Genomic DNA, 20,781 nt, shown 5'->3' on the forward strand with positions numbered 1-20,781 from the left:
AAATGCCACAGCTCATTTTCAAGGGTACACTGATTTGCCCAAAAACTTCCAGAGGGTTACTTTGCAAAATGTCTGTGAGCGGAGAAATCATCTCTCTGAGCTCTCTTCTGCTTGGGCTGAACCACAAGCCATTCAGCAAAGGGCTTATCTTGAACTCTCTGTCTTCACAGAACCTGATGAGGACGGAGATGCCCAATAGCTGCCCACAGCTATTGCAGTGGCAGCCTAGAGATCACAGAATCACAGAATCACCAAGGTTGGAAAAGACCTACAAGATCATCCCGTCCAACCATCCGCCCATCACCAACAGTTCTCACCAAACCACGTCCCTCAACACAAAATCCAACTGTTCCTTGAACACCTCCAGGGTCGGTGACTCCGCCACCTCCCTGGGCAGCCCATTGCAGCGCCTGACCACTCCTTCAGAACATCAGTATATGACAGAATCAAACGCTTACTGGGAAGATAGAGATGGAACAAGGAGAATAACCATAGGGAGGTCCAGAAGACTTTAAGAAAAAACCTCCCCGGCTGCACCATCGGCTCTCTCCCCTAGATGTCCCCATTTAATACTTGATTTTATAGCGGCTTTTCAGAGGGGCTCGAAGTTCTGCCAACGACAGCGTGCGGACCGGCACCGAGCCGGGTCCCAAACCGCGCTCTCTGCTCCGGCTCTGCCGGCAGCCGCCCACCTCGGCCCGGCTCGGCAGCGCAGTACAGCACGGCAGCGCCGAGCCGAGCCGAGCCGGGCGGGGCGGGTGCCGGCCAATGGCACGGGGGGGCGGCAGGCGGGCAGGCCAGCAGGTGGAGCGGCTCCGGCTCCGCGTGCGCGGCTGCGGGCGGCTCCGTGCTGCCCTGGGGCAGAGCGCGGGGCGGCTGCCGGTAGCTGGCGGCGGCGTGGGGGGGGGAAGCGCCGCGCTCCCGGCAGCATGGCTTTCGCTAATTTCCGCCGCATCCTGCGCCTTTCCACCTTTGAGAAACGGCGTTCCAAGGAGTACGAGCACGTTCGGAGAGACTTGGATCCCGGCGAGGTGTGGGAGGTCGTGGGGGAGCTGGGAGACGGAGCCTTCGGCAAGGTCTACAAGGTGGGTGCGCTCTCCCAGGCACCTGCGCTCCCCCCGCGGTGCCGCCGGGATCCCCGCTCCGCGCGCCGGGCTGCGTCTGCGCGTCCCGCCGGGCACCGCGGGGCTGGGAGCGGGGAAAGTGTCTTCTGCAAGTGGGGGCAGCGGGAGAACTTCTGGTTCAGTAGGACCGAAGTGCAGCCGTACCTGGGGCTGGGGCAAGAAGGGAGAGAAGCGTTCTGTCTCTCTCTTTCATTAAAAAAAAAAAAGCCTTTTTCTTTTTTTCCTTCTGAACTGTCAAACTTCTAAACCTTGCCAGACTGTCGGAGCAATGAATGGAGAGCTCGCCGTCTCCAAGTTTTGCGAGCCTCCAGGGGTGCCATTATGTGTGTGCAAGCTCGGTGAGCAGGGGAGCGCAGCTTCCGATGGGTACAGTGCTATGACTGCTTTACCTTTGGGGTTCTAAAGGCCGAATACCAAACCGGACTTTGCTCCCCAAAGCTCCCCTGGTACGGCTCTGCGCTGCTCAGCTGTGCTGCCCGGCAGCTGGGGTGGGCAGGATGCTGGCGCTGGGGCTGGCTGGAGGAGAAGGTTGGGCTCCAGCTTCCCTGAGCGAGCTGCCCTGGTTGCAGAGATCGTTTGGAAGCGGAGCTGTGAATGAGCTGTTTGGCGGCTGCTTTCTGGCAGGCTCGTTAGAACGTTCAGCAAGGTATTGCAGTGACAGAGCTGGGAAATGCAGAGTGACCAAGAGAAGGGCGAGCAGGGAGCTGGCTGTTTGCAGGCCAGGACAGCACTCTGCCATTTGTTTTCTCTATTTATGGCTGTGTTATTTGAGAAAAATAAAAATCTGACTTAAAGTGGAAATCTTTGGTGAAGGATCCATTCTTCTAATATAATGCAATTGCTTACAATTGTGAGTTAAGCTGTAACATATTTATCATTTTGAAAGTGGCACCTGTGCTAATTAGCTCTTCTGTGACCCATTTGCTTGGTGTTGTGTATTGGAAACCGCTTTGTATATAGCAACGCTCACTCCTGCCTGGGTAATTATTTGCTTGTATTTGCTTAGGTTTCTTGTGCAATGAAAGGAATGAGGTAAACATTGTAAAATAAGTTAATGGGCTTCTGAGACAAATGAAAACTTGGAGGAACACCTGATTTATATCTCCTCTACTTTAGATGTGTTTCATATATCCAAAATAGTGAACTTTAAAACAATAAATAAATAACGGTGGCTGGATTGGTTTTTACATCAGCTGTCAGACCTGAATGTCTCTGCTGTGAACTCTAGCCTGACACAGAATTAATCGATGATGGTAACTGTGTGTGCTGTGCTGTCGGGCAGCAGCACTGCTGTGTCTCCAGCTCCTTCCAGCTCCTTCCATCCCCTCTTCAACCCGAAGCAGGACGTGGGCTGTAGTCATGGCGCAGTGCAGGCCGCGTGCTTATAGCCCAAAGTTCACTCTGTCTGCAGCTGTGATTGTACTTTAACAACCAGATCGAGAGGACTGTCTGCTTTAGGCATGGGGTGGAGGCTCACCTTGTGACAAAGGACAGGGCTTTTCTGCTTCGTTGGTCAAGTTTCAGTTCTCCATCTTTGAACTGTGCCCATCCTTCATCTGGAAGGACACGGTTGGCCTTTAAGAGCTCTTGCACAAGATTTGGTTTGTTTAAGAACCCCGAAAGATTCAGGTGACGCATTACTCTAAAGCCTTATTTTAGCTAATAACTGGTACTGTTATTGCAGAGCCGTTTCCTGCCATGTTAAGGTTTAACTTGCATGTTGCCTTCCTTTGTCTTTCTAATCTGGAGCACGACCCCAGTGATGTGTATGGGATGGTGACGTGAAGGATTATGCTTGCTGTACTGCTCTGCTCAGCTGCCAGGAAAGCCCAGAACAAACAAACCAGCCCTTGTGCACCAGGAAAATGTAGGTGGCCAAGGTGCAGTGAGAAACTGTAATCGTTCTCTTCAAGTTACTTTGATGTCAATTTGCTTTTCACACCAAAGCAATCATTTGGAGCGAGTGGAGGCGTTTGTGTGGCAGTGAGAGTTTCGGGATGTTTGAATGAAGTTCCTGCCTGCCCTCCGCCCTGCAGCACGGGGATGTGATGTAAGCCCTGCATCCTGCCCTGCTGCCCATGTGTTGGGCCCTTGTGCAAAAAGATGGGATTCATTCGTGCAGGGTGTAATCTGAAACACAGCCTGAATGCTCCGTGCTGGGAGCCATTTAGATTTTGGTAGAAGGAAAAGTGTGTTTATTGGAGCAGGTTTAGTTTTTGTGATGCTGGGTTTGAGCAGAGGGAAAAAGGGCTCAGCTGTGCAGCGCTGGTGTAACTGCACTGCAGAGCGCTTGGGGAGCTGCTCCTTGGACTGCCCGGCACTCAGCTGAGCAAAGCTGAGCTGGTTTGGCACAAAAGTAGGATGTGCTTGATTTCAGTGTATGTTAATTACAAATGATCAACTCTGAAGTAGAGCCCGAAATGTATATGGTCGGCCTTAAGAAACACCCAGTTAGTAAGAACTGCGGGAATTCCTGTTTCTCTATAAAGCCTGCTCTTCTTTCCCCAGCAGAACGGGACCTGATTGTATGAGGAAACAGTGAAACTCACTGCAGAGGGTAATGATGCTGAAAAGTAGGAAGGCGGTGGGGAAAACTGCTGCTTTGCATTCACTCTATGAATCCTTTGGTTTTGGTAATTCCAGAGGGTGTGATAAGGCAGTGATAGCAGCCCACAGAGAACAACACGCTGCCTTCCAAATGTATTTAGTTATTTTCTTCACCCAAAGGTCATTAAATCAGCCATCTGCTGTCAGTCATCGGGCCGGTGGTCAGGAGCTGCAGTCAGTGTGAAGTTAGCAGTACCCCTATTATAAAACATACAAATAAATGCAATATAAACATAAAAATTCAATGTCCTACCTCAGAACCTTTTGTTGTCAGCAGGAATGGATGCACCCTGGCTCTTACAGGCCCTGATGGGGACAGGGCTGTGTCTTGTAGAAGCATGGGCTCTGCTGAAAGGAGCCTGCAGTTTCGCTGCCTTCCTGCTTCCTGTCAAACTGTGGATCGTTTTTGCTGTCCTCACACCTCTTGTTGAACACTATCTCCTCTTCCCAGCACATGCTGATGGGTGCTGCTCTGATAACGCTTCCTCCTAGCAGGGTGGGGATGGGATGTCCCCTCCGTGCAGAGCAGCCCGCAGCTGTCAGCACTGCACAGCGCTGGGGCAGTTCATCTGAACCCTCCATCAGTGCAGGCACCAAGCCTGAGCTGTGCCACAGCAGTTCCTAGGTGTGCCTCTGGTGCTGCTCTGCTGTCTTTTTTTAAGGTGAGGCTTCAGGAGCTGTGTGTGCGTTATCTGATGCGTTACGGTGGCATTAGTGCTTCGTTGGTAGCCCTACAGTCTCTAAAGCTCTGTTTTGGATAGGGGTGGTGAAGGGCTCATGGTGGAGGTGCTGTGCAGCTGCAGTGTAAACCCAGCATGGGCACAGGGAGGCACAGGGCTGTCTCTGCCACCACCAGCTGCCAGCCTGGGCTTCTCCCAGGTCAGCTCACTTCTGACAGTTTGGTTCACGGAGAGTTTAACACCCGGTTCCTGGAAAGGGCATTGCAGGGGGACGTGGAACTGCTAGCTTTGCTTTTTGCTTAAAAAGGAAAAAGGAAAAAGCTGAAGTTGATTGCAACTTGGTCCATAAAAACAGGGCAAAAGGAAAAAACGTACGATTGTGATTGGGTCTTGTCCCTTGGACTAGCTGAGAGGTTCTCCTACAGTGTTTCACATGGGGAGAGAAGAGGAATGAGAATACATCGCTCCTTTACTGAGGGAGCAGCAGCCCAATGATATTAAACTTGGTCGAACTTTAAACTTGATTAAACTTAATGTTCACTTGAAATGCAGTGACACATGCACTGCTCCGTCCCTTCTGAGGGCCAGGCAAAGGCTGTCTGCAGCTCTGCCGAGCCGTGGCTGTGTGTGCAGGGGGAGAAGGATGGCTCTCCATGCCCTAAATATTTTGACAATTACTTCTGTGTCACGGCCTGGAGCTTGGCAGTGCTGTGTGCCACGGGCAGCTGCATGGAGGGGAGAGCTCACAGCAAGGCCTGGGGTCTTTCACCCTCAGGCACACAGCAATCTGTGTCCCTTAGAAAAATCCCTACCTGTCTCGTGATCTTTTTAAATTTTTTTTTCCCCCTTGAACAGCGCAGTTTCTTTGAAGCAAGGATGGGGGAAATGTACTTTTTCCCATCCCTGAGGTACTGCTGTCTGTAAATCTGGGGTTTTCCTAATGAACATGCTGCTGTGCTGTGTGGGTGCTCAGGGAGCTGTGCTCAGCCACAGCCACGTGCCTGTCCCCTGCCTGTCCCCTGCCTGTCCCCTGCCTGTCCCCCACCTCACGCACGCAGCCACTCAGCCTGCAGCCAAGTCCTGTCACTGTGTGCTAAACTTGTTGCAAAAAGATGCAACCACTCAAAGTGTTCTGGTGGTTTTCATTTTGATGGTTTTTTTTTTTCATGTTCTGCTGTTTTTTTTGTTTGAATGCAATGCATTGACTGAGTGAAGCTCAGGGCAGACATGCTGAACTTGGGGCACTGTGCTCTTGCAGGCAGTTTGAGAATGTTTCAAGCATCCATACTCCAGGTCTGCACAGGCTGAAAGCCTTCTGTCCATGTTGAGCTTTCTTTGCCCCCACATGGTTTTTTCTCCTATTTCTGGCTCATGTTGGCACTGTGCAGCCAGCTCAGTTCCTGCAGGTTATGGTGCAGTGTACCAGCAGAGAAGCTTCTCACCACTGCTTCGGCCTGTCCTGCTGTGCTTGGGTACAACGTTCCAAGCACTGCACAGAGTTTTTCTGCACCTCAGCAGGCCAATGCACTGCTGCTTGGGCTTGTTGGCACCCCCTGCCTTCTGCTGGGCTGCTGCTGAGCCTTTAAGGTGGGAAGGGGTGCATGTGCCATGCTCCAGTCCCTTTGTTTGTGCATCCATTATAGATTGGAAGTCCTTGGTCATTGCTTGAACTCGCTGCCGATGTTCCTTTCCATTGCCCCTGGCACGTCAAACCAGAGGAAGACACTTCTGCATTTTTACTAACGCTTTTCTATTTGTTTTGCAAGCCACTTCCACTTCCCTTTAACTCTTGCAAAAGCGTTACCATAGCTGCCAGAGCAGCAGTGTGGTGCAGCCCTTGGGCTGGAGCTCTCCTGCCTGGCCTGGTGCCTGTGTGGTGCTGTGTCTATGGGGGATGCCAGGTACGTGTTGCCCTGTGGCTTCAGCAGTGTGATATGCAGAAGGGATTGCTGTGTGTGTGCTGCATTTGGCCCTCTGGCAGACGAGGCAGCCTGCTGGCATCTCCTCCTGTCTTGTTGGGATAAGGCTCAGCGTTATTTCCCCAAACACACGTATTGCACCTGAAAGTCACAACTTAGAAGGTTAAAATGTTCCTTGTAAAGAGTTGTATTTCTGGGAGGCTGCACTGGAGCTGGGTGCAGCATGAGAGGCTGTAGGCGTTCGGATAGAAGGTTTGAATTTTGGGTGGTCCTGCGTGCAGCCAAGAAGCACACTCAGTGATCCTCGTGTCCCTTCCAGCCTGGGATGTTCTGCATGTCTGTGATTCTCTGCCAGGCTCAGTGTTCTGGGGCTCCCCGCTGCCACAGCTGCACTGCTGCACCCACATCACTGCCAGCTCTGCTGCCTGGTACTCTTGGGTGGGGTGAATTCAGCATTTCCAAAACAGAAAAACCAAAGACACAATAATAATAATTTAAAGAGAGTTATTGCGGCAGGCTGAAGTGGCTCTGTGGGGCTCATCGGACATGAAAGTAATTTCAGCTCCCATTGATTATTTGGCAATAATAGGAATACTGACTTGTGCCTGTCTGCTCTGTGTTTATTGATGCAGACAGCTCAGGCAGAGTTCATTGGAAGGCAATTAATCATTATGCTATCCCTGAGAAATACCTAATCGTTCAGTTGCTTCCGTACAAAGACACACAACAAGAATTTGCTGCGTGGAAAACCAAGGCAGAACCATCAATCCCCAAATACAGCATCCACTGGAAGGAGGCTGAGGAGGAGCTTCTCTCTCTTGGTTCCCCAGCTCAGTAATACCTGGGGCATCAACTTTCGCAGCACACAGAAGGGACAGAAACACGACTGCACATCATTGCAAACCATCTCTGAAAGGGTCACCCCAGGCTCAGGAAGCTCCCAGGACACCATGCTGGTGAGCAGCACGGGCAGAACTCCTGTGGCACCACTTGGAGCACGCTGGCTGCCAGCTCCGTTCTTTGTCACTGGTGGGTGAGAGCTCACAGGGACAGTCCCTGCGCCTGCCCTCAAGCACGCTGTGCCATGGCAGGGTGCTGCCTGAGGAAGGACACAACAATCTGCCTTCCGGCAGCAAGTTCTTACAGAACTTTAAGTAGTTCCTGTGTTTGTCAGAGCTGAGGTTTCACAACAGGCTGAGTCATAGGCAGACCAAACAGCCCTTTGTATCACCTGAACAGCCACCTCTTACCCTTTACATCCTTGAAGTGGGCAGCACTTTCTCTACGCCTCTGCCTCCAAGGAATGACAGTGCTTGTTCCCTGGTGTTCCCAGTGTGTTTGGGCGCAGCATGCCCCTCACCCATCTTTTTCCAGAGGGCTGCAGCAAGATCCTTCCTTCCTTTTGCTTTATATCCCGCATGTTGGCTCCTGGCATGGCTTTCTGGAAGTGGATTATTGGGTAACTTCTATTTGATTCATGTTCTCCTGTGAACTGCATGCCCCACTGCTGTCTCTGCACAGACCTGTCAGCCTGTGTCTGTGCGGTGCGTTGATTTGCAAAAAGGCACGTAGGGCCAGAAGGGCATTTCAGGTTTTAAATGCCAGGACTGTAATGAATCCAGCTACAGCTCAGCAGCACATCCTGGGCGCTACGCTGGCAGCTGTCTGCTCTATATTTTGTGCTAATTAGCACTCCAGGGACAAATAATCCATGGCATTAAAATGCCCAGCAGTGGAGGAGATACATGGTGGAAGTGGATATTTTTTTAATTTAACTATTTTTATTTTTGACTGACCAGCCATAGGTCACAGACTGGCATCAAACAGTTTCTGTTCTTGGGATCTCACCAGCTGGCTTCTTCTTTCTCTTCAGCCCACAAATTTCAGTGGAAAATCTGCTGGTCTGGGAAACACTAATTCATCAGAGTGTGCATTTTGGAGTATTTTGTGCAGGAAATGAAACTCTCTCTTCATCTTCACATTCTCTAGAGGTCATTTCAAATGCTGTGGCTGTCTAACAAACTCACTGCTGGTGAGTCAACCTAGGGTACTCTCGAGTCATCCTGGCTTTCTTTTCCTCTCTATCACTGTTTTTAAATCTCAAAGAAATGAAAAGATAAAGAAAATAGCTATTGTGAGAGTTGTTCTCATTTCCCTTGCTGCAAAATAAGGGCTTCCACCTCATGGCAGCTCCTGATGGAGGTGAAGCTGTAGAGATGCAATCTTCCAGCTCTCAGAGAGCAAGCAGTGGATGCTGCCTTCCTGAGCCTGGCACTGTTTCCCCTTGCCCAGGTCAGCAGCTCACAGACTGGAGGTGCAGGTTGCTTCTGTGTGACTGCTGGTTTGGCATTTTGAGGTTGGAACAATCTGTATTTTGCTTGGTGCTGATGTCTTGGAGCAGTTTATGACTTATTGCACGAGGACGAGTAGAAATCAGAAAAGGCCTTTAAGCGCTAAAGGATCATTGCTTGTCTCAGATGTCTGAAAGTGGCTTGCAGAGATAGCAGTGTAAGCATTTGGCGTATTTAGCATCCAAACAAACCTTCCTGGAAGAACGTCTCTGTTTTAATACGCTGTATGCAGGAAAATACTAGCTGAGAAGCTGGAGGAAATTGCCAGATGTGAGTTACAGAGACCGCACAGCACGCTTAGCCAAAATTTGACATTGCCTGTACGCATCTGGCTGCTACAGTGCGGGGCTGTGTCACACACGCTGCCTGCTGATGGGGGACAGCTGTCCCTCGCTGCTGCAGGGCTGGCAAAGTGGGAGCGCAGAGGGCTGGGTTGGGGCTTGGCAAGATCGTGGGCAGCTTGGAAGGGGTCAGCAGCGCTGCCTGGTGGGGTGTGGGTGCTCATGGTGTGTGGGGAGCGGTCTCATCATCATGCTGGAGGGGCTTTGTTGTAGTGAAAGCCAACTTGTGCAGCTGGTGGGACTCCGTCCCTTGCAAAACTGCAACCCTCGTGTCTGCAGCAGCGGCCAGGAAACTGCTCTCATTCAAGTCAGTCCTTATTCCTGGGGAAGGGCAGCAGCTGATCATACTGTGGGCATCTGTAAGGTCCCAGAATTGCTGTTCTAACATGTAAGAGAACTCCTGGCCTGTGCCAAAGCCACATGGACCTCACGGCCCTTCCTGCTGGCCTTGTGCACCACGTGGTGAGGCGCTGCGCAGGGCCAGGCGAGTCAAGGAGAAAACAACTCTTGCTCTGCGGTTCTGCCACCAGCAGCGTGACTTCACCCACTGCGTGTCTGGACTGAAGGCAAAGCGGTGAGCTAACAGGCTCATATCTGGAGAGGAAGCCGTATCTGGAGGTTGCTGGGCTACTCACCGTTAGCAACACGGGTAACGATGAATAAGATCAGATCGTGGACCGCGATTGCACCCCCGCCCACAGCCTGCTTTGCAGAACTGTGTCTTCCAGGTCTGTGTGCACAGCTTCTGCAACCACAGCCGTGTGCCAGCCGGGGCTGCAGGGTGCAGGGACCGTGGGGACCACGTGCCTGGGGAGGGCGAGCAGCCTGGGCAGTCAGAGCCATCGCTCCCCTGGCAGTAGGCTGAGCCCCTGGGGCTCCGTGGGTGCCTTTAGGGCCCCTGAGTCCTGGTCTGAGCCCCGCTGGTGGGCCCATGCGGTAGCTGGCGTCCCAGGGAAGCCCCACCTTGTCTCACAATATTTACTTTCCCTCCTTGGCTCCCTCCCAGGGCGGTAAGTGCAGAGCAAACATGGTGGGGCACTTGGTATGGAGCTTGGGAAGCACCATGCATTCCCTGTGCTTGCTTCTGCCCCAGAACCTTGCCCCAGCCTGCCTGCTCTCCTCTGGTAGCTGCTGGCAACTTGAGACACAAATTGGAGGGGAAAAAATGCCCACAAACCCAACAAAAAACGATTTTCTTCTGAAACTAGCATGAGCCACTGTCTTGCATTTGGGCAGCAGGCCCAGGTAGAAATGGGTTTGTCCCCTGTGGTAAAGACACACGTTTGTGCCAACCAGTGTGAATTCAGCAGTCAGGACCTCCTTATTTTCCCTCTCTCCATTGTATGGCTTTCCCCTCATTCTCTCCTCCTCCCACAGCCTGGCTGGTAATACACAGCAACATTCTCACCTAAGCCTTGTAAAACTCTTCAGTAGGGTTCATAGCGTTTACATTAGGAATTAATCCTGCTGTAAGCTCCCATGTAGGTTTTGCAGACACAGATACATAAACCACAAAGCAGTAAAAAAGGTCCCAACTGCTCCTTCAGCGTGAGCATCTCCAGCATGACTTCTGCCTTGGGAAGCAGTTGTGATCCTAGGAGGAGCAGCGTGGAGGAGGGACGAGCAGTAGAAAAGGGGATTGAGCTGAAGTCATGCTGCAAGAGCTCCCCAGTGTCAGTGGAGGAGCAGAGTGTGTGAGCTAATGGGGATTTCTCCTGTTCCTCAGCCTGCTGATTCAATGCACTTCTGGGAATGGCATTCAGCTCCTGAGTCAGCTGCTCCATCTCGCCCCCTCACCCAGCCCGTGATGCTATGATAGCAGAGTTCTTTGTACAGACAGTCTTGCAAACACACCCTTTTTTGCATTTGGTTGCAAATTTTTGCGAAAGTTGTGTAAATTTCCAACTGCAAAGTGCTCATTGGCCGTGACAGTTTTGGGGGAAGCAAATGGACGTCAGTGGTTGTGTTGCATGGTGCCCCATGCTGCATTAGCAGCCTTCTGGTGCATAGCATCTACAGGCACAGCAGTTCTTAGGCAGCTGTTGGTGCTCTCTTTCTAGGCAGTGAGTGATGCTTGTGGAATGGAAGTTGGAGGTGATGGAACTCACTAACCCTGTATTGCCAACCTTTAGAACAGCAGAATTGTTCTCCCCTAGAAAGGAGAGGAAAGTCAGCAAGGTTTCCCAGGCAACAGGACAAAGGTTTGGACATATTTCTACGTATTATGTGAAGCAGGTTGCAATAAACAGGTTAATGGGGTTGTATGAAATAGCGGGGCAGCCTGCTGAGAGTATTTCTCTTACCGTGGTCTGAACAGTCACAGGTCTGAAGGTCACAGGAATGCTGGACAGTCTTCAGAAATTGAGACGCACCCTTCTTGGTGCTTTACCTGCTGAGGAGGACATCCCAATGTTTCCACTACGCATTGCAGAAAACCGTCCTGGTGAGGAAGAGGAGTGTAGGGAGCGTGCTGAGTACTGTACTGTGAGTTTGGTTGGATTTTGGAGCTATCACCTACAATAAGATCAGAGAACCTCTAGATTCTGAGGTCTTCTTGCTTCCATATCTTCTCACACTACAAACATGGAGATATTTCCTTGTCAGTGTCGATCCTTTGTCTGAAGCTTTGCCCAGGCCTGAGGGAGCAGCAGTGCATCTGCAGGCTCCCATCCTTGTGTTATGGGTGGTCCTGGAGGAGCAGGAGCTGTGCAGGCTCTGTGTGTTCCTTGCTATCCTCACCTGTTCATGCTGGTTTTGTCTTGCAGGCTAAGAATAAGGAAACCGGTGCCTTAGCAGCTGCCAAAGTCATTGAAACAAAGAATGAAGATGAACTGGAGGATTACATGGTGGAAATTGAAATACTGGCAACCTGTGATCACCCGCACATCGTCAAGCTGCTGGGAGCCTTTTATTGGGAAAGCAAGCTGTGGGTAAGAGTTTCTCCTATGTGTGACCTGTATGATTGTACATTTCTAGCTTGGCAAAGAAGAAATGGGTAACTCACAGAGAAGCAGAACCTTTGGAGCACCTTTGAGCATCAGTGTGAATTAGGAATGACTTGCAGACTGTGCTCTGCTCTGCTTGCTGGATTTTCCCCACTTTCTTTGACAGGCAAACTGTCATCTAACCAAAGCCGTTTATAAATAGCCCAGGGAAGATCAAGAGATCTTAAGCTGAAGTGAAACTCAGAGTTGTTAGATTTTTCACCTTTTGTAGCTTGAAAAGGTAGAAAATGCAGCACTGATGAGAGCCTCTCTTTTGTATCCACCCTCTCATTTGAAGGATCTGATGAAAGTGTAACCCCATTTTTTTTGGCTCATCCGTTATTTCTGGCTCAGCACACAAAAAAGCAGATGGGCACAGGCAAAAGGACACCAAATGCAACCCAGCGGGCTGGTGCAAGGCCTGGACGAGCAACTTCCTGCATTGCTCTCCTTTAGTCCAGCTGGTACAGTCTCTACCCAGCCCCTCCTCCCCCACTCCTCTTTTGCTATTAATTCCTTAGTGCCAGAGGAAGGTTAGCATGGAAGGCACCTTCCCTGGACGTGAGCTGTATCTTGCTGCTTGTCCTGCCTGCCTGGGACCGAGGGCAGAGCCCAGGCTGAGCTGCAGATCTGCCACTGGAATAACACAGCTCATACCTTCTTTCCTTGGTTAAGCAATGCTGCAGAAATGCTCTTGCACTTCCTTCTGTGTGTTTCCTTGCTTCGAGGGAGAAGGCTTACGAGCTGTATTTAGATGGCTGCTAATCATGGTGCTGAGATGCTGGGCATGTTGGAGAACAAAAGTAAATATGTGCTGTTCTAAGGAAGTGAAAGGCAAACATCTTTCCTAGGAGGGGACTCAGGATTTGGACAAGATTGCAATTGAAGCCACATAAATCCTGGCAAAACGAAACAAGCAAATGTATAACGAGCCGAGGTGAGAGGTGGTGCAGGCTTATATTGCACTGAGTTCTGCTTTTCCCTCCCTGATCTGCCTGTCCTGCACACGCTGGCCGGCATCTCCAGCTCACTGAAATGTCAGCCCCCTCCCCTTTCCCTTCCACCTCCTTCCTGCAATAGGAAGCTTTGCCTTCCTTCCTGAAGGGAAAATGGATTGCAGATCTCTGCTCCGCTTTTGTCTACGAAGTGCTTTGTAATGTCATATGCTCGCCGACCTACTAAAATTAAACAGCCTCTTTGAATCTGATGGAACAAGAGCCTCCTGTATGAGGCTGTCCCGTGAGGGCAGACGTGACAGCCCTGGCCATTGTTTTGGAGAGAGGATCGTTCTCTTTATTTAATTATTTGAGTGGCATTTCCATTTCAGTGCTCAGGCCATTCCTATTAATGTTGTAGTGTTTTTCTGGCTTTAGGGGAAGTAAATACGCCGGCCTGTTGGCCTGCTGGAAGGTTTCTAGTTGCTCTCAGGCTTTCTCTGAAGTCAGAGGTTTTTGCTTCTTGGTCGCCAGCCCTGTGGGGGAAAATCTGCAGCCATATATCAATGTCTCCACATCTGGCCTTCTCCATCCCACCTGGATTTCCATCTGTGCAGTCACTTGAGCAATGCTTTCCTGGACCATTTGCCAATGTTCCCCTTGCAGATGGGTGTGCAGACCCTGCTGTAGTTTAGGCTTCCCGTGGGTGTGTGTCCTATGGTTTGCTGTGCAGGGAAGGCAGTGTTTGGGAAGGGGCAGGAGCTGTGGCACATCCTGGCTGCCAAAGCTCCAGACGTGCCCAGCCTCCCAGATGGCAGGAGTGCCTTGGTCTGAATAATTTATGGCTTGATCTGTGCCACAGGCAGTCTCAGCTGACAGTCCTGAGAGGTGCTCTTGCTTCATCAGTCTGTTGACTGGTGTCTGACTCCTGAGTTTTCAGTTTACATGGAAAATATGAAAGGAAACCTGGCCTTTGGCTGCCTGGACCCCAGAAGTTCTCTGTGCCAGGCAGGGCTTGGGGTCAGTGTTCTGTGGGTAACAGAAGGGGACGTTCAGTTTTTGTGGGGCAAGAACCTTCCTGTGCGAGGGGAAGTGGTGTAGCTCGGCACAGCCTCGTGTAAATACAGCTCTGAAACGAAGGCATAAACCAGCAAATTCCTCTTGCTTTTCGACCTGATCTGTACCATGCCGAACCAGCAGAACCCCAGTGCAAAAAACAGGCTGTGCATGGAGGGATTCGGCGACTCCCCAGGGATATGACTGGCGACAAGACAGCATCCAGCATGAAACTCCTTCCAGCATATAAACCCTTTGCAGGGATGCAGTGCCCTCAGCCACTGGGTGCTCTTCTGTCCCCTTCCTCCCCCACGGTCTGTTCTGTGCTCATGGCAGGGGCTGAGCAGCCTTGTGTTGTCTGAGAACAGCCTGGTGAGGCTTGCAAAACTGCAGTGCTGGGAGCTCTCGTGATTTTATTTTATTTTGATTATAAGCCCTGTGGCATTTGATGTTCTTTTGCATAAATCCCAGCTGCTGGAAATGGGGGCACCAAATGAAAGCTGAGAATCTCAAGCTATTAAAAAAAAAAAGGTCTGGTTGAAGTCCTTGTGGCTGTGTCACATTGTGTGTGTGAAGTGTGTTGCAGAAAATGGAAACACAAAGGCAGACACCCCCCACCCAACTTGTGTGCAACTTCAAAACAAGGTTTTTTTTAACATCATTTTGTCATTGCAAAATGGGACCAAGGTGTGGGTTTTGAACGCTTGGAATTAACGGTACTGAATTTGTGCTGATAACATTCCGTACATGGGAAAGGAAAAGAACAAACCTCACGTGTTCGGTCCCTCTTGAGAGTTTGGGTTCTTTGTTATGTTGGTTTGTTTCTTTCTTTCCACAAGAACGCAGACTGAGACCTCAGAGGAAGGAAAGGCCCTTTGATCTGCTTGTGAGCATCTCTGCTGCTTCCGAGCGCCTCTTCGTGCAGACAGGAGCAAGAGGAGATGGGGAAGGGGATGGCTGAGGAGATCTGTGCTCCCAGGGCTCTGTGACGTCTCCACCAGCAGCATCCCTGCTGCAGAGCCTGTCGGGATGCTCCAGCACCCACACTGTGGGGTGCTATGGCACATAGTGTCATTTGGCCGCAGGCAGTTAATGTATGAATCCTCCAGTGGCTGCATAGCTTTTCTAATGAAGCGCGGGGAAATTCTTTTTTCATCCCTACCCCTTTTCTATAAACTGTCACTGCTATAGCAAACGGGCTTTTGAATGAACAGATGTTTCCTAGAGATCAAAGCGAACGGCTATACCATGCAGGTAACCCTGCCTTGCCAGGTGTTCTGAGGATGGTTAATTCAGCCAGCTCAGAGTTTCTCCTTGCTGGCCCCCTGTGAGGGTATGCAGCTTGCAGTTAGGCAACAGCTTTGTAGCCAGTCTTTGTACCTCTGGTAGGAAGGCATTTTGCATTTTCCATGGGCAGGCCCTGACCTGTTCAGCCAGGGACTTTCTGGATTGTTACCCCTTTGATATGGATGTTGACTTGGGCATTCTTGAAAATCCTGTATTGTGAAGAGATGCTCATTATCCCATGCACTAGAATGCTGGGCTACAGAAAGCATCTCCAACTTGCAGATCTCTGAAGTTGAAGTACCTTTTCTTAAAAACAAACACAAAAGAAAGCTGACAGCAGTATTGGGTTCCTTAAGGCTCTCCTTGGGGGTGGTTACAGCCCACAAGGAAGCAGAGCTGCACTGCAGGCTGAGTGGCCTTTCCTAAAGGTGTGGAGTTCTGAGTTCCCTCCTATCCCCCTCCCTGCTCTGAGCCAGGCAGTGCTGTGCACAGCAATGGGGTCAGCACACTGCCAATGAGAGCTGGAGCTTTGGAGCTGCTGGCAGCTCTTTGGAAATCCTGTCCTGGGTAAAAGTGAGGCTTTCCCTTAATGCAAGGATTGACTTGAAATGGTTTTGATAAAGCACCAGGGGTGACTTACACAGCAGGCTGATGACCATAGCAAAGCCAAGTTCAAGAGTACTTCTACAGGTAGCAACATGACAACACGAGTTGGAAAAGAAGCCTTGTGTATCATCCTCTATAGAGGATAACGTGGCAAGAAAAGGTTAGTGAAGCACTAATAATGCCTTGTGATTACATCCCTTTGTCGTACATGCTGTGGAACACTTTCATAAAAGAGACTAAGTGTCATTATTCGGGTTATTAAAAGAGAGAGATGGGGCACAGACAGGAATTTGCCTAAAGTTTACCCAGCAGGTAAATGATACCTGGGAATGAGTCCTGAGTGCTGGATCCCAGTCCGGGGCTCTAACCATAAGGCCTTGGTTTTATAAAAGAAAGCAGCAGACAACAAGCCTGTAGGCAAATTCACTTTCAAAGCTTTTTATAACTTTGTTTAGGAATGAATCTCAATGAGCCACATTCCCACTGGGCTGGCTTACCAAGGGAAATGCTAAGCAACTGTGTTTGCATTTAAATGAATATTTATGAACTACCTGTGTATAGGAGACAGCGCCTTGAAACACAGCTAAGCCCTGGAATGAGTGACAGACTGCAGTTTTAGACATCTTCTTTTTCATCAGATATAGTCTGAAAGTTGTTATCTGTGAGGGAGGGATGTTGCTCTGCAGACCTTGTGGCCTCCAGTGGTTTCCATTGACTTCGAAGTCTGAAAGTCACATAGCAATACCTTGTCCTGTGTGATGGATCTGGGCCTCTTCTGTTGTCATCGTGGGGATGGGCTGAGTGAAATACTGCTTGTCGCCAAAAGATCATCTTAGCTCATTGCTCATTTTAGCTATTTGTATTTTAAAAGGTTCTGTGCTTTCTGCAGCCCACCCAGTGCCAAATGCTGTTGGTCAGCAGGTTGAACTGAAAGTGCTGATTGAGTTGGTGAGAGACGGGGATCTCAGCCCCACTGCTCTGTGCCTGGGCAGACAGCCATCACCTCGGTGTGTTTTTCTTGTTCCTATAGCCAGGGAGAGCAAAGTCAGGGACTGTGAATTCAGTGGATTGCCTATTGCTTTATTGAAAGAAATGAAATGCTCTGTGTGGTGCCAGCAAGCGGAAGGATGCTCGTTGCAATGTCAAAACTCTGTGGGTATCCTAAACGTAGTTCTGACTTGCTCTACCAAAATTTCAGTAGCAGTGGAGATATTTCTGCTAGCCAGGGAGTGAGCGTTAGTTCAGGTAAATAGTTGGTCATCTCAGAGTGATGCAGCTGTGACAGAACCCATCTGCAGTCTCCATGCAATCAGCAGGAAGCTCTGTGCTCGGGAGGAGTACGCTGTGCTCTATGACTTTGCTCTTGGTAACTCCATAGGACTTGGTTTCCTTACTTACTGCCCTGCCTCTTTCCCTCATTGCCTATGAAGACAGACCTTTTTTATTTCAAATATTTTAAAATATTTTTTCTGTAGGTTATTTTATTCAGAAGAGGGGAGGGAAAAAAAGGTTTATTATATTTAAAGCCTCTGAATGGTGTTCTTGTCTATAGGGAAAATTGGCAAGCTGAGAGCACTCTCTTACAGAGAGCTAATTATTTCACTTCCACCTACAGCATACTTGCTGTGTCAGGCAAGCTGCTGACATTTATTCTCCTCTGTGGCAGCAGTGGATTGTTCGATGGCACAGCCAGCACATGGTATGCAGGGCAGTGTGATGCTGGGCTTCTGTGGGCGCTCGTCCACCCGTGGCAACTGGGCATGGCTCGTGAGCAACCCTACTGTGCTGTTCCCCTCTTTCTTACGGCCCTTTGGCATGTGAGAGGCATTAAGCCTGGGGGAGGAGAGTGGGGGGAAGGCACTGCATTAAGCAGGCAAAGCGATGTGGCCCACTGCCTTGCTCACTTTGCAGTTGAAGCTGGAGCCTTGGGCTTCAGGCTGGCTGCAACAGCAGGATCCTTAGTGTGGTTGTAAACAAAGCTGTGATGTAAAGGAGATGAGGATAGATGAGACCAAACAACGTTTAAAAACCACACATCCCCCTGTGCAGTTGGAAGAGGCAGATTGTGTGCAGGACTCCACCACAACGCTGTTTGGCTCCCTGCCCTTGTCCCCTCTTCCAGCCAGCAGATCTGTGTAACTGCAGTGTTAACCAGCAGAACTTGGGTTCAGATGTCAACCAGACGGAGGAAAGGACATGCCCCTTGACAGAGTCTAAATGTGGTTTCTGTGCCTAAATATATCACTTTGTTCTTTCCATCGATGGAGCACAGCTCTGTCCTGTGGGGTTTGTGTTGGTTGCAGCTCAAGCTCCTTGTTTGTACTCGGAGGTTTGTGTTCATCCCAAGCTTTTGCTGCAGCCATGTGGATGGGCTCAGCCGATCAGGGGGTGCATCAACTGAAGGGGCAGTGGATGGCACAGTGGTAAGGGTGACCTCCACCCTGCTGTGGTGCACTGAGAGGCACGAGGCATCACTGCTTGCCCTGGAGCTAGTGACAGGGCACTGTGTGCTGTGACCTGTGGCAGCGTGGCCCTGATGAGGTTCACTTGCTGCCAGTCTGCCCTGAACAATGAGCTGGAGGCAAGATGTGCTCTCTGCATGCTGCAGGTGGAGGTTGTGCTGGCACCCTGGGGACAGAAGCAGGCTGTCCTTGTGTCCTGGCTGGCTGTACCGTGGTCAGAGCCTTTGCTTTTCTGAGGTCTTGATCTGTCATTTGTCTGGGTGGCTTTTGGGCAGGTGACCACTGATGTTCTTCTTGCTTCATCCTGTATTTGCTGCTACAAGTGTGTCTGGACCAAGCTTGTTCCCTCCACGTTTCCTGCAGATCTTGGTCCCCATCCAGATGCTTCTGACCCCTCTTGGTGCTGCAATTTGTGCAGTTTGAGAACACAGCTGTATCTTACCTCTTAATTTTCTCTGCAGTGTGTTATGAGGTGAGTGGCAATGTAGGATGGCTCAGAAAGCTAGAATTCAGGACCCAGTGAATGATTGTCATGGGTAACAGAACAGGAATCATTCTGCTCCTCTGGAAGCAGCCCTGAGGGCAGCAGGATGATGCCTTTCTGGATTGCTCCATCCAGCTGCTGAGTTGAGACCAAAAGCCCTGGAGACTGTCTGGGCCCTCTGCTTGCCCTACTGCTGGAGAACTGGGGAAGAGCCCATCTCATCCAGGTGCCAGGAGGACAGGCTACTGAGCCATCACTCCTTGAGTCTGTCACAGACAGAGGAAGTCTAGACTGCTTCCTCCTGTCCCTTCTGCCGCTCTCCACCACCTTCATGCCAGGAGAATCATCCGTTGTGGAGGGTGAAACAGTGCCAGTGCTGACGGCATGGGGAGACTCTGGGAAACCCAAGCTGGATTCACTGAAGGGAGTCTCTGTCCCACTCTGGAGCCAGGAACTGTTTTTGCAGGTCTGAGTGGCTCACAGGGGGGCTCTGTTCCCCAGGTGGGCTCCAATGCATGGCTGGGTGGGACAAGGTCTCAACTACATGTTTACTCTGCAGGCTGGAGAAGAGAAAGGAAGGCGCTGGAGGCTGTGATGCCCTTTCTGAGAGCAGAAGGGTGATGCCAAGTTTCAGGGCCAAAGCCTTCACTGTTGTGGTGCAGCACTTGGCCAGCTGAGCAGGGCTAGGGGTTCTGCAGACACCGACCTCATGTGTGTCCCCAGCCTGTGTCCTGCTGAGCAGGATCTGGCAGCAAGGGGAGAAGGCTCTGCAGCTGCGGAGGCTGTTGCTTAATGCAGTGTTCTGTTGAAATGCAGGCGGTGGTACGTGCCTTGTGGTTTTAACCCGAGGTGATGCTGCTGAGGAGTGCCCCTGCTGAAGGGGAAGAGGACCAAGACTTCCCTCTCTGGGCAATCCCCACACAGAAGAGAGGGGCCAGCTCTCACTGCAGGCTGAAAAGCAGTTCAGTGATGTGGGGTGTCTGCCCCTTCCTTCCTTCTCTCCCTCCTCCCCCAGGGCAGCTGGACCCAGCACAAAAGCTGAGCGGGGCTGTGTACCCTGTGCCTTCTGCATGAGCATGGGAACCATGACTGTCAGCTAGATGTGCTGGGAGGAAAGAGGGATCAGCACAACTGGAAGCGTTGGAGCTTTGTTCATCATGAGCCCTTTAGCAGTCCTGCACCATCCTCCTCACCCATCCTTTGTGTTGGGCAGCTCAGCTCATTTGCAGTGCCAGGAGTGCCTGGAGGCAACTGGGGCCTCTGACTAACTCTTTTTTTTTTTTTTTTTTAATGCCTTTGTTTTTTTTCTTCCCCTCTTGTTCTATTTTGCTGAATGTGAAGGATTTCTGGTGACCTGGTCTGTCTCCACCCACTGCCATTTGCTGTTTCTTCCGCTTTTCTGGAAGTGGGTGGGGGATGCCAGCAAAGCCCCGTGCTGGCCGAGGGCTGCTGTGCAGCATTACCTGCATCTGCTCATCCCCATCCTTGTGCTTCTCCCTCCTAAACAGACGGGGTACTGCACGAGAAAGCTCTGGGAAAACGGATATAAATGAGTGCTATGAACTGCAACATCCCTGTGGGAGCTCTGAGCCTGCTCTGCATACTGAAGCACGATGGGGGGGGGGGAGGGAGGACGGTGTACGGCTGTGATCGCTGTGAATGTGGCAACCTGAAAAGCATTCTGCTTTAACAAAGCACAGTTTACTCTCCCACATGTGCTTTTCTAATTTCCCGATAGCAGGACAAGGCAGGAGAGCCGACGGCTGTGCAAGAGGGTGCAAGAGCTCACTGCTGTGGTGATGAAGAGCTGAGCAGCCCCAGCAGCATGGCAGAGCCACAGCAGCGCGTGGTGATGGGGCAGTGCAGGCACAGGATGCTGCGGGTTACCCGCTCCCCAGCAACAGGCTGTACAAGCCAGATGAAACCCTTCACCACAGATAGAGAG

The 20,781-nt window shown here is 50.8% G+C and overlaps 1 protein-coding gene across 1 annotated transcript in view; it reads left to right on the plus strand.

Moving 5' to 3' along the window:
- The first annotated feature begins 628 nt into the window (after nt 1-628).
- Nucleotides 629-20,781, plus strand: part of STK10 (serine/threonine kinase 10) — a 43,223-nt gene continuing 23,070 nt past the window's right edge. The window contains exons 1-2 of the mRNA XM_048961118.1: nt 629-1,085; nt 11,788-11,952. Coding sequence (XP_048817075.1) covers nt 930-1,085; nt 11,788-11,952 — 321 coding nt within the window. The 5' untranslated portion in view covers nt 629-929. The remainder of the gene's footprint in view (nt 1,086-11,787; nt 11,953-20,781) is intronic.

The sequence above is a fragment of the Lagopus muta genome, chromosome 14 (genome assembly GCF_023343835.1).
Source record: "Lagopus muta isolate bLagMut1 chromosome 14, bLagMut1 primary, whole genome shotgun sequence".
In the NCBI taxonomy this organism is placed as follows: Eukaryota; Metazoa; Chordata; class Aves; order Galliformes; family Phasianidae; genus Lagopus; species Lagopus muta.